This window comes from Musca autumnalis, unplaced genomic scaffold, assembly GCF_047663935.1.
Source record: "Musca autumnalis isolate F117 unplaced genomic scaffold, ASM4766393v1 scaffold_1, whole genome shotgun sequence".
NCBI classification, from domain to species: domain Eukaryota; kingdom Metazoa; phylum Arthropoda; class Insecta; order Diptera; family Muscidae; genus Musca; species Musca autumnalis.
Genome location: NW_027411644.1, coordinates 283,817,285 through 283,833,226, shown reverse-complemented (window position 1 = coordinate 283,833,226; position 15,942 = coordinate 283,817,285). Strand labels below are relative to the sequence as shown.

The 15,942-nt window shown below is 33.5% G+C and overlaps 1 protein-coding gene across 1 annotated transcript; it reads left to right on the top strand.

Annotated features, from left to right (window-relative positions):
* Positions 1-5,945: 5,945 nt before the first annotated feature.
* Positions 5,946-8,591, top strand: LOC141389635 (uncharacterized). The gene is made up of 2 exons (XM_073961475.1): positions 5,946-7,630; positions 7,863-8,591. Exons 1-2 carry the CDS (start codon positions 7,576-7,578, stop codon positions 8,441-8,443), a joined length of 636 nt encoding a protein of 211 aa, XP_073817576.1. The 5' UTR covers positions 5,946-7,575; the 3' UTR covers positions 8,444-8,591.
* Positions 8,592-15,942: the final 7,351 nt, after the last annotated feature.

Here is a 15,942-nt window from a genome sequence, read left to right as displayed (position 1 = left end):
AATCGAATAACAACATTAGGAATTACAACATTGAATTACATATGAAAAATGTGCATTTAAATCAACTTTCAACTTCCCCATGTTGGGCGCCATATTGACATCCAAATTATTACAGTAGAACTTCGATAATTCGTAATTCAAGGGACCAGACAATTTTTACGAATTATCGAGGATTACGATTTATCGAGATTAGCAAATTAACGAGGTTAAAATAAAATAATACGAATTATCGAGGTTTTTTCTAAAACAAATGAAATTAAACATGAAAAAAGCCTGTGATATGTGGTTGTAATAACAACCAACATTTGAAGCCATTCGTCAAATATTTCAGTTGTCATTCAAGCTTTTTTATTGTGCCGGTATTCTACTTGGAAAGTTCTTTTGTTCTTTAAGCATCTGGGCTTTGCTGACTTTCCAATCAATAGAGGCTTTAGTTTTTCCATGCCATCCATGTTTGCAGCAAATAGTAAAGTCACTCTTTCTTTACTGTTTTTTCCACCATGACACTTTTCATTCTTGAAGGAAAAAGTGCGATCTGGTAAGCATTTATCAAATAGTCCAGTTTCATATGTGTTAAAAATGTCCTTGGCATTATAATCTTTTATGAGATCCTTAAGTTTTTATTTCCATTCTAAGCTAACATTTTCGTCGACGGCAGCACTTTCTCCACTAATTTTTTTATACGTGATGTTGTTTCGTTTTTTTACGTTATCAAGCCAGCCGTTACTTGCTTTAAAATTGTTCACATTTAACTTTTTGGCGAAAAATTGGGCCTTTTTCATTAATAATGGACCTGAAAGTGGCATATTAGACTCTCGACATTGTCCAAACCATACAACTAAAGCCTTTTCTACATCGGGATATTCAAGACAAAACATCATCAAAAAAAAAAAAAAAAAAAAACTAACGGTAAAAGCCATTGACAGCGCTTAGTGATTGTGTAATTTCGCGAGAATTATTGATGCTGTGCATTTGGTGCGTAAACGTTTGTAATAAAAAGATGTTAACAACAAAATTATAAAGTTTTTATAAAATTAGAAAATGTTTTGAAGTGAAAAAATTACGAATTATCGAGGGGACCAAAATGCATGAAATTTTTACGAAATATCGCGATTTTTTCAAGGGACCGTCAGTTTGTTACGAATTATCGAAGATTACGAATTATCGAGGTACGAATTATCGAAGTTCTACTGTACTTCTAAACAAAAGAAACTGCATACACTTACAATAAAATTATTTTTTCATCAACAGTCTACATCCATTCGTGCAATATGCTGACTTAAATCTGATTTCATTCCATTTTTCTGCGGGAGAAATAGGAAATGTATTTATGTTAAAAACTCTCCTCAATATAGGATATAAAAGTCGATTATAACCGATTATAACCGAATAATTTATCGTTTTGGTGGTCAAGTTGAAAATAATCAAAAAAGAATACTCGTTTAGAGTTAAGCTTGATGATCGAAAAGTTTTTGCAAGTGAAAAAGGAAAGCCAAGGTCTCGAACCCACACAGTCACCAAGGTTTCGCTGTTAGATGAGCAGTACTCCAGCATTTCTTCAAAAAAAAAAATTTCGATCATCAAGCTTAACTCTAAACGAGAAAATTAATAAAAATCATCTTCGCCCTAATAGGCACAATTTCGGCTTGGATTTGAACCCGCGTCCTTGAAAACATAGGAAAAAATGTTGTCTCGGCATGTTAGCTTTCAAAGCCATAACTTCAAAGGCAGCGCAAAAAAGCGTTTGTAATGAAGAAATACAATTCAACGGCCAAATATCCGTGAATGTATAAAAACACATTTGCATTTGAAAAACCAAAAGTTCTAGGACAGAGAAGCCATCCCACAGTCGATACGTCTGAAGAGCTGCTCAACTAACAGCGAAACCAGGTCAGGTAATTTGGTGACTGTGTGGGTTCGAGTCCTTGGCTTTCCTTTTTCACTTGCAAAAAATTTTCGATCATCAAGCTTAACTCTAAACGAGAAAATTAATAAAAATCATTAAAAATGATCTTCGCCCTAATAGGCAAAATTTCAAAACAACAAAAAAGAATACGTTTTTTTTTAATTATATTAAACAACTAATACGCAAATCTACATACGTATGTACGTATGTATGAAGATGTACATACAACCATTTGTATGAATGGACATGAAAGTTTATATTTCTTTTACAAATATGTATGTATATTATCACTGTACGAAAGTGCCACGCGCTTCCAATAGTTTATTTGATAAGAGTGTTGGAATTTAGCACATTTAGGGTCGTTCAACTATTGTGGCACATTTTAGCTCAAAAGGGAGCATGCTTACTTCTAGGATATGAATGTGTGTATACATTTTTTTGGATTTCCTACCTCCTAAATTTTTTCTAGGAAAAACTTTATATATGAAATTTTATGGCGATCGGTTAACGTTAACCCGTGCCAACTTTTCGCTCTTTGTTTCCATAACAATTTGTATGGGACCAAAGGCGCATTTGCACCAAAATTCTCTAAATGCCACAATTGTGGTCCGATTGATGAAAAAACTTTACTGTGACTAAAAAAGTTTTTGGTGAAAATGCGCCTTTGGTCCCATACAAATTACTATGGAAAAAAGATTGCTAGGGTTAACGTTAACCGATCGCCATAAAATTTCATATAAAAGGTTTTTGGTTCAAATGGAAAAAATAGGGGGTAGGAAATTAAAAAAAAAATGATTTTTGGGTCATCCTAATATACATGTTCAACACGGTGCTCTTGAAGCAACTTTAAATGGAAGGTGTTTACACCTGGGAAGTTTTTGCGGATTCTGAAATTAGAATCTTCATAGATGGTAAAAATCAAAAAACAAAATAAAATCTGGTATGTTCCTTTACTCTTAAAAGTGGTAACAATGGCAAAAAATGGTAAAAGTGGTAAACTGTTCTCATATAAATTGTATGCTTTTTAAAGTAAGGGAACGCTTTGCGGGTAAAAAGTGGTAAAAACTGGTAACCTCAGGCACGTAAAGGAACAGGACTATCGCCGGAGCGCTTTTTACATAAATCGCGATTCAAGATAGCATTTTTTTTTAGATTTTCACAATTTTGCTTGAAAACCGCAAGTCCTATGGAAATGGGACTAAAGACATTGTTGTAGCTAGGAAAAAAAAAAGATTGACCTTTATGGTATTTTCGTAGGTTTTACCATTATTGAGATATAGAACTTCAAATTGAGACAATGCACTCACTGTATTATCTCCTTATAAAACAGTGTCATGACTGAAAATTCCCAACTTATATAACTTATATATCTCAAAAATGGTACAACCTAGGAAAAAGATACGAAAGGCAATCTTGTAAAGAATTTTCACAGCTACAACATTTTCTTTAGCCCTATTCCGATAGGACTTGCTGTCTTCAAGCAAAATCCTGAAGACCTGAGAAAAAAATCTGAATGATTGATCCGAACTTCTATATCCCAAAACGGAAAACCTACGAAAATATTATGCAAGTCAATCTTGTACAGAATGTTTACTGCTACAACATTTTCTTAAGTCCCATTTCGATTGGACTTGCGGTTTCCAAGCAAAACCGTGAAAACCTAAAAAAAACTAAATATTTAAACTTGAATCGCGATTTATTTTAAAAGCGCTCCGACGATTTTTTTTTATTTTTCTCATCTATGGACATTGTAGTTTCAGAATCCCCAAAAACTCCCCAGGTGTAAGCACCTTCCATTTGTAGATGTTTCAAGAGCACCGTGTCAAAATTTCCATATAACTTATTATGTTCTTAGAACTTGCACAAATTAGGATGGAATTTGCTACTAATAAGTACGGTACATGCCACTAGTGATTGTTTGAAGCCTCGTTTATTACTGAATTATATGGAGAGATTTTTTCTTTCCAACTGCTAAACGCTTTGCGGCTGCCAATCTCAGACATAACATGACGAATATGAATCTATTTGAAACATCCAATACAAATAGAAACACCCTGAAAACATTTCCCTAAAGTCTTGTATAGTACAAAGATTAAATAGAAATCTAATATGCACAAAAAGGTCAGTGACTTTTCGATTGACAAAAAAATAAATTTTTGATTAGATTCCCATTAAAAACCTTGACATTCACTAAAGAACCAACCCCCCAATGAAAATGTGTGCCAGTCGAAAAATTGTGGTTATTTTTAACTGACCCTATATAATAATTGTCACAATTGTTATTGACTTTTGTATATATGTACCAAAGACATAAAGTAATGTTGTATTTATGTCTTTGTATGTACTACATATGTATATACAGACATATAAACAAATTGATTGTTCGTACATATGAATGTACAAATTTCTATAACAATTTATTTAACAAACCATGTGGAGAAAGTGCTGCCGCCTTAGTTTCTTAATCAGACTAAGGGTGATGCTTTGCTGATATAAAAACAGACCACAGCAGACAGGCATACTTGCTGCTGGCTGGCGGATGTTGGCTGAGCAAAAAATCCAGTAAAATTGTAGGTACACATTTGTAGGGAAGTACAATTCTAATCAGATGTTACTACGTCACAATGTGAGTATGGCGTGAGGTCTGGTCAATTTAAGTCCGGGTTCAATTTTATTTCACAGCATTTCTCTTTTTTTTGAAAATCTTTGATAGTTCGCTCTATTTCCATTGTCTGCTTCAATCTAGTTAGAACAAAATAAAAATGCTTAGGTTATAATGTTATGTATTTGTAAACAATTAATGATTATTAATAAAATACATTTTAAATACATTTAATGTTCTCCCCTGCCGGGTCTGGATAACAGATTCAAAGCTTTAACTTCATCTTCATGTACGCGTTGTTTTTCCTCCATCAAGTGGGCCTCACGTATTGCCTTCTGCTTGGATTCTTCCTGACGATTTTCTGCTTCAATTTCGGAGAGAGTTCTATGGCGAAAAGCTCCATAACCAATTCCAGCAATTAGCATGGACCAACGTGCCAATTTTATTAGCGGAGAAACATTAACAGGAGCTTGTGACATTTTTTTTTGAAAATAAATTCAGTTCTTGATTGCAAAATTTTCAAATTCAACTGATAAAATTAGAGATGGTAAATTTCCCAATTTGAAATTTTGAAAACAAAAACTATCGATTACCAAGGATGTGTTATGCGCCCCACTCACTCATCAAGCATGCTTGACTGATAAAAATAAATTTTTATTTATTATTGTCTTTTTAGGACGAGGTTTGAACCTGGGTCCTCTCCAACAAACAGACAATGTTGTCGAGATCTCAGCGTTCTAAGCCACTGCCAATGTATCATATCAACAAACTAGTCGACATGATGCCAATGTATCATATCAACAAAACTAGTCGACATGATATCCAAAACTTCAAAAACTGAAGGCATTACAATTCATGAAGGAAACCCCCCTTCGATTGTATATGTGTATGTATTGAGAAAATGATTCCTAGACAAGACACTAGGGTGACTTGATAAAGAAAAAGACTTCCATAAATACTTCATAATTACAAAATTGTAAAAATGTTTGTATAAATAGAAGTTATCAAAATCAGCCTTTGTCTTCTAGCCATTAGCATTCAAATACGCCTGATGAGCCTGGCTTAAACCACCAGGCGAAACGATCGTAGCGTAATGGTTGAGTGTGTGGTATTTCGCTAGAATTCATTTTTCAATACAAAACTCCTTAGGCCATATTAGCTCGATTAATCCAATAAATTAATTAAAAAATAAATTTTTTTTTGAGTTTTTAAAATGAAAATCCTCCTCATGAATTGAGTTTGTTCAGGCTAGAAATCAACATTTCAAATACCAAGATTATGCCGACCGAACTCTTTTACACACATAAGGTGTTCGATAACTTCGCAAGTAAAAAGTATTTGCAAGTTCTTGCAAGTACTTCTCATATATCTTTTATTTAACAAGTTTGTTATCGAACAGCATTTTGTAAAAGTTTGTACAAACTTTTGGGTTATCGAACAGACAGACCTATAAGCATTGAAGATGTCATTGAATGGAAAGACAAATTCAATTATCTTGGTAGTCTAGTCTCTACAAAGGGTGGATCTGAAGAGAATGATCAAATTAAAGTCTGCTTTCAGTATCCTTTGGCCCATATGTATGTATGTATAGAGACCCGACAAATATCAACTCATGCTAACTAGGCGTTTACACCAGACAGTTTGTCTTCAAATACAACTCTGATTTACTAATGCCGGGCATACACTATGGGCATGCAGGACAGCATTTGTAATAGTATTAGTAAATTTTGAAGTTTTTGTCAATGTATTTGGGAGTAGTTTTGGCAGGATTGAAATCAAAATAGTTTTGATTTTGTAAATGAACCCCTTTCAATCCGATGAATTTTGTTTATTTTCCAAGTAACCAACAAATAATTTTTGAAAACAACAAATATTATTTGTGAGGAAATTAAAAATTTGGAAAACTTCAACCCAAAATCGAGTTCTGGAGGAAAATTCATCATTTTTGCAATATGGATTGAAGGAATGCCACACACTATTCAATCACACACTTACACAAGGGTTCATCGGTTTGCTGTCCTGCATGCCCATAGTGTATGCCCGGCATAAAACATGCATACATTTGTCGTTTGTCTCTCATCTGTCCATCAGTTTTTCACAGACAGAAAAAAAAAAAAATTTACGATGTGCGAAGTTCCGGCTAAATGGGATTCTCAATTCTTAATGTCATGTTCACACGAGCGTTTCAACGCCTGTCGCGAACGACGTACACGAATTAACCCGTTTCCACGACACCATTCGTAATTAACAGAAACATAAACAAAATTTCCTTCATTTTTGTTTCCTTGTTTTCACGAAAATTTGAACCGAAAACACATAAAATATACATTAAATGAATAGGAAAAGCAATAGACTTTCCTTCAAATATATCTTCTATATTTAACTAAACACATTTCATTCATTTTTTTCCATAATTCTGAATAATTTTGTATTTTCAATATATTTTTCATGGCATAATAAGAGAGGTAAAGTCAGGCAAACATATGATTACAATTTTTTTAAAAATTTGTCTTTGACAACACTCAACTTTCAAATGAAATGAAAACATGCAATTGTCAATTGTGGCAAATAGTATTTATGTATACATACTTTTATGACAGTTACCTTTAAAATTAATTTGAATTTACAAATTGTGATTTCAAACGAAATATTTTCAATTTTTCAAAATGAGATCCTGCTTTCTGTGTGAAAAAAAGGACTGTGGAAGAAATAGTTCCTTCTTCCACATCCCAACAGATGAGGTAATGCGCTTGAAGTGGTCAGAAGCATGTGGGATTAATTTCAGTGGTAAAGAATTTATATGCGGAGACCACTTTTTGCCATCTGATTTCCAGAGGATGTTATTACCAACTGCCGTACCATTTGTTGTTACATCCGGATATGACGAGCTTGAGTAAGATTACAAATATTTCAAGAAAAGAAATAATTAAACGAGAATTTTTTGGTATTAGTGAATGTCCTATGGCCGTAGATGAAGAACGTGAAATCTTGGAAAGTACTGAAAATGTTATGGGCTCATATGATGAACTTGAATTCTTGGAAAATACGGAATGTTTTATGGGTATGAATGGGGAACGTGAATTCTTGGAAAATAATGATACCGTTGACTCAATTGAAAATGGGTAAATATTTATTTAAAACATGATTATTTAAGTCGTTGACATTGTCTTCATCGAAACAAACTAAGTCACTATGGCGTATACTAAAATTGTTTTCATACCCTCCACCATAGTATGGATGGTATATTAAGTTTGTTTTTCCGTTTGTAACGCATTGAAATATTCATTTGCGACCCTGATTGTGTACCATTACACTTGTTTATTATAATACATCATTCGTCATTTATTATTCCAGCTCGAAATACAGAAATTCTTCAAGAAACTAAAAATGTTAAAAATGACCCCACTGAATTTATGGTTTTAGGATCCAATGATCAGATCAACCAGAATATAATGAATTCCTCTAATTTCAAAGAGCCTGAAAACGAAGGCGTGGCTTTATCTTCAAATAATCAGGTCAATCCGACTGCAATTGATCCCTTGAATTTCGAAGAGGCTGAAAATGAAGATGTTGCTTTATGTTTCAATGATCAGATGAATACTAGTGAAATTGATCCCTTGCTTTGTGAAAGTTCTGAAAACGAGCTGGTGCCTTCAGAATCCAATGTTCAGATCAATCCCAGTGCAGTTGATCCATTTATTTTCGAAGGTATTGAAAACGAAATGTTGGGCATTGAAGATGTACAAAGAGAACCAGTTGAAGATGTCGGGCAACTCCAGAGAGACGCTCTCGAAAAAATGGCTGGGTACGTTATTTGGAAACTGAATTCGAATGAATACGAAGATCACGAGAAAACCGGCTCATGGCTTGATCAAATTTCTTTGGGCTTCCTTAAAAAACCTAATCAAGAGTTCTTAACACGTTCGCGGACGTGAATGCTATAGCATTCCGATGCAAAATGACGTGAATGCTATAGCATTCACATTGTCAGCCAATTTTTGTTCATTGACTTGTATACAATCTTAAGTTTTGGTGATTAATATAGATAATACGATTTATTTCAACAAGATACATTCTATAATAAATAAAAAATAATAATAATAAACAATAATTAATAAATAAACACAAAAAAAAACTGATTTCAAAAATAATTGGGTGTCATTTTTTTCACCTCTCTGAATTTGCTTGCGTCCGCGAACGTGTTAAAATACAAAAATAGATCATAATAACAATTTACAGCGTAGACTTTTGCAACTTAGCAATCAAGTAAATTTACCAGAGAAGGTAAAAAAATTCTTTTTTAAATGCCGAATGCATTTTAGAATTAGACATTTAAATAACAATTTAGGAATAGTGAAAGCAAAATGCAAATTGAAAGGATATTCAAAATTGGCAAAAATGAAACTATAATCGTTATTAAATTTATCTTCAAACTACTAAAACTTTTCAAATGTACGGTTTAGGATTTTAAGTTGTCATCTAACGCATAAACTATACAAATATCCGATATGAAATACTGCTGAAAATTAAATAAAAATATATTGTTCTAAAATGTTTTATGTATATAAAAAACAAACATTTTTCTGTTGGTATTCATTTTAAAATAATCTAAGAAGAGGTACGTGCGTTTGATAATGGTGTCACGCGGTATTAATTTTAAATACATGTATTTTGTCGAATTTTCATCTACCACGCAATATTCAGACTTCCATTTACACCATACATGTTCGGACATATGGCCTACAGACGTTCTATAACCCCACCATTGAATTAAACTAGTTCTACGAAGATATTTTTATTGAAGTCTCATATAACAGCATATCCATGACAATACCTTGTGTCAAATGTGATTTAAATTTTCAACGTATCGCTCATTCACTCAGTGAGTTTCTTATTTGAAGGTTCTCGAAAATCATCATAAAGAATCGTCAAACAATGCTTAATCTTCTATATATTTAGCACTCATGTCTATTTAGTTGTATGCCATTGATGGCCTGAGTTTGTAAAAGCGAAGTTGTTGTGTACATTAAAACTATAACAAAATACTCTTTCTAGCTCGTTTTCACGTTACCGACATAAACTGGTAAAATTAAACGCTTATAATTACGGTAATTGAGCAAATTCAATACTCTCCAGCTGGAGCTTTTCATCCTAATTACAAAAATAACAAGTGAGAAAAGGCTATAGTCGGGACGGGGCTGACCATGTGATACCCTACACCACTACCCCCGTGCATAAGCTTTTCACTGGTAAACATTTATTTTAGGGAACATAATCCGAAAAATCGGAAAATTGGATGCATTATCGGCTATTGCCATTTCTCTGCTATTTTACCACCTACGACAACCTACTTTACATCGTGGTAAAGGTGATATTTTCTACTTTCCTTGTCAGATTTTGCTTTTGATATACCTCCTAAAGAAACAGAGATATTGGCTTTGAAATAAAACGTTGTCTTTTTATCCACCTAAGTTTTTGGCCCTTTCCGACCCCTAAATATTATTCGACCATCACCAAAATCAATAGGCTTCTTCCCCTCCGGGACCCCCATCAATATCCAAAATTTCGTGACGATCCGATCAAAATTGCGACCTGTAGCGTGATTACAAGGTTTAGATGGACAGACGGACGGACACACATAGCCATATCGACTCAGCTCGTCGAGACATTCATTTTGGTATATTATTTCGATGCGTTACAAACTTTTTGGCCAAAACCAACTTATAATACCCTCCCCACATAGTGGTGTAGGGTATAAAAAGTTCGTCGAATGAAATAATCCCATGCTTCCCGGGATATGGGCCTTTCAAGTTCAGAAAATTCTCTTGTTTATAACTTCGCAATTTTTCAATGGATCATGATAATATGATTACTATCGTAAACTTTAAGGAATATCATACACAGTATAATGTATATCTATATTGTCGGGCTTCGGTCCGGGATGTAAGACTTTCTCCTATGGACAGGTGCAAATCTGGGACATGAGAACAAACTTTTCTATTCCAAGTAAACAACGGAATTTTCGGAACTTCAGAGGCACATATCTCGGGACGTATGGATGGAGTTTTTTGTTGTTTCATTGTCGCAGTTATCAACCCAATAGAGCTACAAACGAAATTATTAAAAATTCAGACTTAAATGCACTAGATTGACTTCAATTACAAACATCTTACCCCCTAAATAGGTAGAATACCAGAATACCATACATTGCTCATTGTTTATCGCCAAACTTATTCGGTGCAAACATATCTACTGGGTTTTTAATTGCTGAAACCACCAAATACATATTTTAGATGCTTTAAAGGCGCTTAATTGCACACCATCACTTTTTTTTACATGCATATATCACATGTCATACTAATGTTTGTATTATTGTTTGTTGCAAAGAAAAAACTTTACTTTTAACGTTATATGACTTGAGCTCCAACAATTTTTATTATTACACACCATTGAAGTAATTGGAGCCAATTTCATACATGATTACATTACAAATTATTTCTGCCAGTATTTTGTTTATTTACAATTGGATGTTGTTTTTGTCATTTCTTGTCATATCTGAAAACGATGACGCATATACGCATGGCTGTATTTGTATTTTTTTTGATTGATGAGTTACAGATTTACAGAGTTGTATTGTCATTATTCTAATGACTTTACCTATATTATTATGCCATGATATTTTTATATGTTTCTATTTTCAAAATGTTTGTGTATACAGACTTTCAGTTATTTGTTTGCTTTTTGTTTCTGATTTTTTACGCGATTTTGAACTAATGGACAAGAAATATGTGTGGAATTAAGAAGGAAACACAACCATCTTCCTTCTGCATCTGTACAAAATGTTTAATTTATTAATTTTCATTCATTTTTTTCCTTTTTTCTAAAAATTTTTGTGTTTTCAACAAATTTTTCAATTTTTAATTTAGACATGTCATAATTAATTTATTTCGATAAATGCTCTCATTTGTTAGAGATGGGACATATTTTATCGTTGTTCGAAGAGTATTTCTACTTGAACAACGTAGAAAAATCGTCGTTCGTTCTCAGAATTTTGTATGGGGAATCAAGTAATTTGTTCGTATTTGAGGGTCGAACAACGAATAGAGAACGAACGACGTACCGTGGGAACGGCATATAAGTTATCCTGTTCATCAGTTGTTGGCAGATTTTTTAGTTGGCTGGTTTTTTCTACTGTTCTAGGAATGTGGCTGCTTCGATGGGTTGTAACCATAAAGCTGCTGAGGTTAGGTGAGTAGAATTGACAAGGCAGTTGAAAAGGTGCCGCACCAGCCTGTGCCGCACTATGTCGCGAATTCTTATAAACGGTGGCCAAATATAGAAGGAGTTGACGTGAGCGAATGAATTTTGCTACAAGTACTTATTGTTGGCTGACAATATCGAGGGCAAAAAATTGGGAATATCGGTACACGTTTTGGTAGAGCCCCCTTATAACAGTACATCCCGATTTTCGGTATTTTTAAGATTTCACCTATGTTTCTCGACAAAATTGGCTGAATTCTTGCATTGAGGGTTCCAACTGATAAAAAATTATGAGCATTGGCCCACGTTTTGATGTAGCCCCCATACAACGGTACCTCCCGATATTCAGTATTTTGAAGATTTTACCGAAGATTCTCAGTCAAATTAGCTGAATTTTTGCATTGAAAGTTGCATTGATTAAATGGCATCAAAATTTTGTCTTTAAATACGATATGTAATTTTCTTGAAAAAAGTTATTTTGACCAATGGTCAAAAACGGACCATTTGTTGATAAAAATCAAATTTCTTATATTGACTGCTTATAATTTTAATTTTAAAATCGATATTTTAAATTTAATTTTTTAATTTAATTTTTTTTATTTGACAAACACAGTAACCTAGCCCATAGGGCCATGAGCGGTTCCAAAAACAGCTATACAATTTCCCTCTTTTAAAAACAAAGATTATTAGATACCTAATAAGCCCCCATGGTAGAACAAGAAAAGGTAATAGTACGTTTATATATAACCAGATTTAACAAACCCACTGGGTTTAAAATGTCAATTCCATTACATATACGTCAAACAAATCCTCATAAAGAAGGTTAACCCTGCAAAAAGCTATAATATAAACATGACTTTACAGCAATACCCAGCTGACTGAACTGGTCTGTAATGTTAGTGTCAAAACTATTTCCCATAAAGACTTCTTCATATCATTGGCAGGTAATCTCCTCCAAGTCCGAACGACATGCCGCACACTAAAACACCGCTTATAGAGGCGGTACAATATTTGTTAATATGCGTGGCATTTTGTTAAACATGAAAAGAATAAAGCCCCAATAAACGTGTGCTATTTTGATTTCATAAACAAAAGTTTGAAGCAGCTTCTCTTTTTTTCGATGAATTACCAGAGACCCCAAACATTTTTGCAAGAATTCTTCTTTCTGCGAGAAATTATGCATTCAGTGGACTGACATGGAAACATTCAAATTAAAAATCTAACGAGTTTTCATTCATGTTTTCAAAAATATTCAATCAAATGCGAAAAATTATTATTTTTTTTAAATTCCAATCATTTATAGACATTTCCTTATTTTGTTTACAGGTCTGTACGATAACCCAAAAATTTGTACAAATTCGTACAAATTTTTACTGAATGCTGTTCGATAACAAAATTATCCAGCAAAAGAGAGCGAGTTTGGAGAGTTTTGTGACTGAGAACTTGCAAATTTTTGCTAGGAAAATTTGTCCTGCAAAAATTTGCAATTCTGATCAGCTGACTTTTAATCACCTGTTCAATGTAAACAACTCGAATTATTAACATTTTTGACCAAGAAAATTTCACAATTGCACATTTTTTTAGATTCTAAAGCGATGTGGATAGGATTAAAGCATTAAATAAGTAAACTGCAATTTTAAAATTTATGTTTTTGTTCCGTTTGGTTTAAAATATCAAAAGAAACAAAAACAAATTTTATACATTTTCGGAAACAGCTGACTTTCTTGCAAGTTTTTGCAAAATGCTGTTCGATAACTTTCTGCAATTGTTCTTGCTTAAGAGAGTAAAATTCACTGAGAGAGGTTGCCGGAACTGACTGAGTAATTATTGCTTGAAAAGTTATCGTACACACCTTTGGTCTGTTCCTTTACTTTTAAAAATGGTAACAGTGGCAAAAAAGTGGTGAACTCCTCCCATATAAATTGCGTGCTTTTTAAAGTAAAGGAACGCTTTGCATGTTAAAAATGGTAAGAAATGGTAACCTCAGGTACGTAAAGGAACAGAGCACTTACATTTATCTTTGGCAGTAACGTTACAAAGAAAAACAAATTCCTATGTGGTTCTTGTTGAGTTGTATTTGTTGTAGTACTTACATACTTTACCTGGTTTGTTCTATTCAAAAGGATTAAAATTCAAAAGTGTTGGGGAGGAGGTACTTAAGGAATGGACCGACATAGTTCATTACGAAAGTTGATCTTATTTTTGATAGATATCGCGCCCACTAGTCATTTCAGTGGGTCATCGCATAAATTTTGGACCAGAAAATCGATATCGGTCATTTTGGAAGTTAAACTAAATTTGAACAACATATTAGGATCGGCTCATCCGTTCGAGAGTTACCGTGTGCACCAATCAGACAGACGGACGGACAATCCTAAATCGACTCCAAATTGTCTGAAACACATTTCGTCCAAACATACTTGGGGTCTAAAACCATTATTTCCATTATTATATACTATATACCCTCGTTAGCATAAATGCTGAAGGTATAAAAAGGAGGCGTCGGCGTAAATTAGCATGTTTACGAAACACATTAGGTGTGTACGATAACCCAATAATTTGTACAAATTCGTACAAATTATTGCTGAATGCTGTTCGATAACAAAATTATCCAGCAAAAGAGAGCGAGTTTGGAGAGATTTTTGGAGAGTTTTGTGACTGAGAACTTGCAAATTTTTGCTGGGAAAATTTGTCTCGCAAAAATTTGCAAGTCTGATCAGCTGATTTGAAAACATTTGTTTTGTTTTATTTTTTATTCTTGTTTGGCGAAAACAAAAATAAACATTGAAATATCAAAAAATTAAACATCAAAAGCTGAAAAATATAAAAAAAAAATCATGGAAAACAAGAACATCAAATTGATGCAAAAACTTTTCTTATTCTTCTTCTTTTTCAAAACAGTTGATTCCTTGCAAGTTTTTACAAATTGTTGTTCGATAACTTTCTGCAATTTTTCTTGCTTGAGAGAGTAAAATTCACTGAGAAAGGTTGCTGGAATTGACTGAGTAATTTTTGCTGGGAAAGTTATCGTACACACCTATTATTTATTCGTCTTTGCTAAATAGAACTGTTCGGTCAATTTGCTTAATTTCCCTCATTATCTGTTCCCAAAGTGTATTCCTTTTTTCTTCTTGGCTGCAAAATCTGACTCATGTCTCAAACGAACTTCCAACATTAACTTTCTTCTTTCGTGACTCCGTCTTTTATCACTAGATTATATATAAAAATCAAATATAAAAGTTTTAACAATTTTTGAAAATAAATGTACTATATTAAATAATTACCACAAATCCGCCATTTCTTCGCAAATATCAGTTCGCATAACAGTACTAAAGAAATGTCAATTATTGTGCAGTCCAAGTGGTAAAACTGCACAAATTTGTCAATTACTGCGCAATGTGACGTGTCGCGCGACATTTATGAAGTCGCGATAAAAAGACGTGCTGCATTTATGAAGTCGCGACGATGTCATTTGACATATCACACTGCATTTATGAAGTCAGCCTGTGTGTATTGAGTTTTTCGAATTTGTACCGGCATGTGTAAACACTGGGTAACTAATTTCGAAATTCCTTCTCCCATTGCATTAAGGATAAGGGGAGCGGAATATTCAGAATAGGACTGAAAATGTTTTTCCCCGTTGGACGTGTCATGTTGGAAAACTTATCTTCGGTTGTTTGACAGGATATGTCTCAATCTAACTTATTAAAGTTTCAGAGGGAATGTGTGTTTTGTCAGCTTGGAATGGAAGATGACAGGATTGACAGGAATGGGAAGATGGTCTGAGTTTAGCGCTAGAAATATGATGCCCACATTTATCCCAAATATAATATACGAAGTACTACAAGCAGGGGCCTAATTACGTGATTCGATATCGAGTTGTTTCGACCCGAGTACTCAAATTTGGGATGACAACATTCGTTATCGAGTAAAATTATCGAGAAATTGAGCATAAATTTGCGAGTAATTTCTCGTAGCCAAATGGCCTATCGTAAACAAACGAAATGAAAGATTTCTCATTGTATTTTTGTTTAAAATGTAAAAAATTGTTGTTTATTGACAGCTTATAGAGGAAAAAATGATATTAGTAAATAATTGTGAGCATTCTTTACACAAAATAACAAGAGAAATTGGGAAAAGTCCTTTTCAGTCGTTTTGAGAAATTGTGATAAAA

What these genes read in the sequence shown, in the direction of transcription:
- LOC141389635 (XM_073961475.1), top strand. Translation starts at nt 7,576, where the DNA reads ATGGGGAACGTGAATTCTTGGAAAATAATGATACCGTTGACTCAATTG. An exon ending in GTTGACTCAATTGAAAATGG is followed by an intron (nt 7,631 to 7,862) that starts GTAAATATTTAT and finishes TTATTATTCCAG; the next exon opens with CTCGAAATACAGAAATTCTT.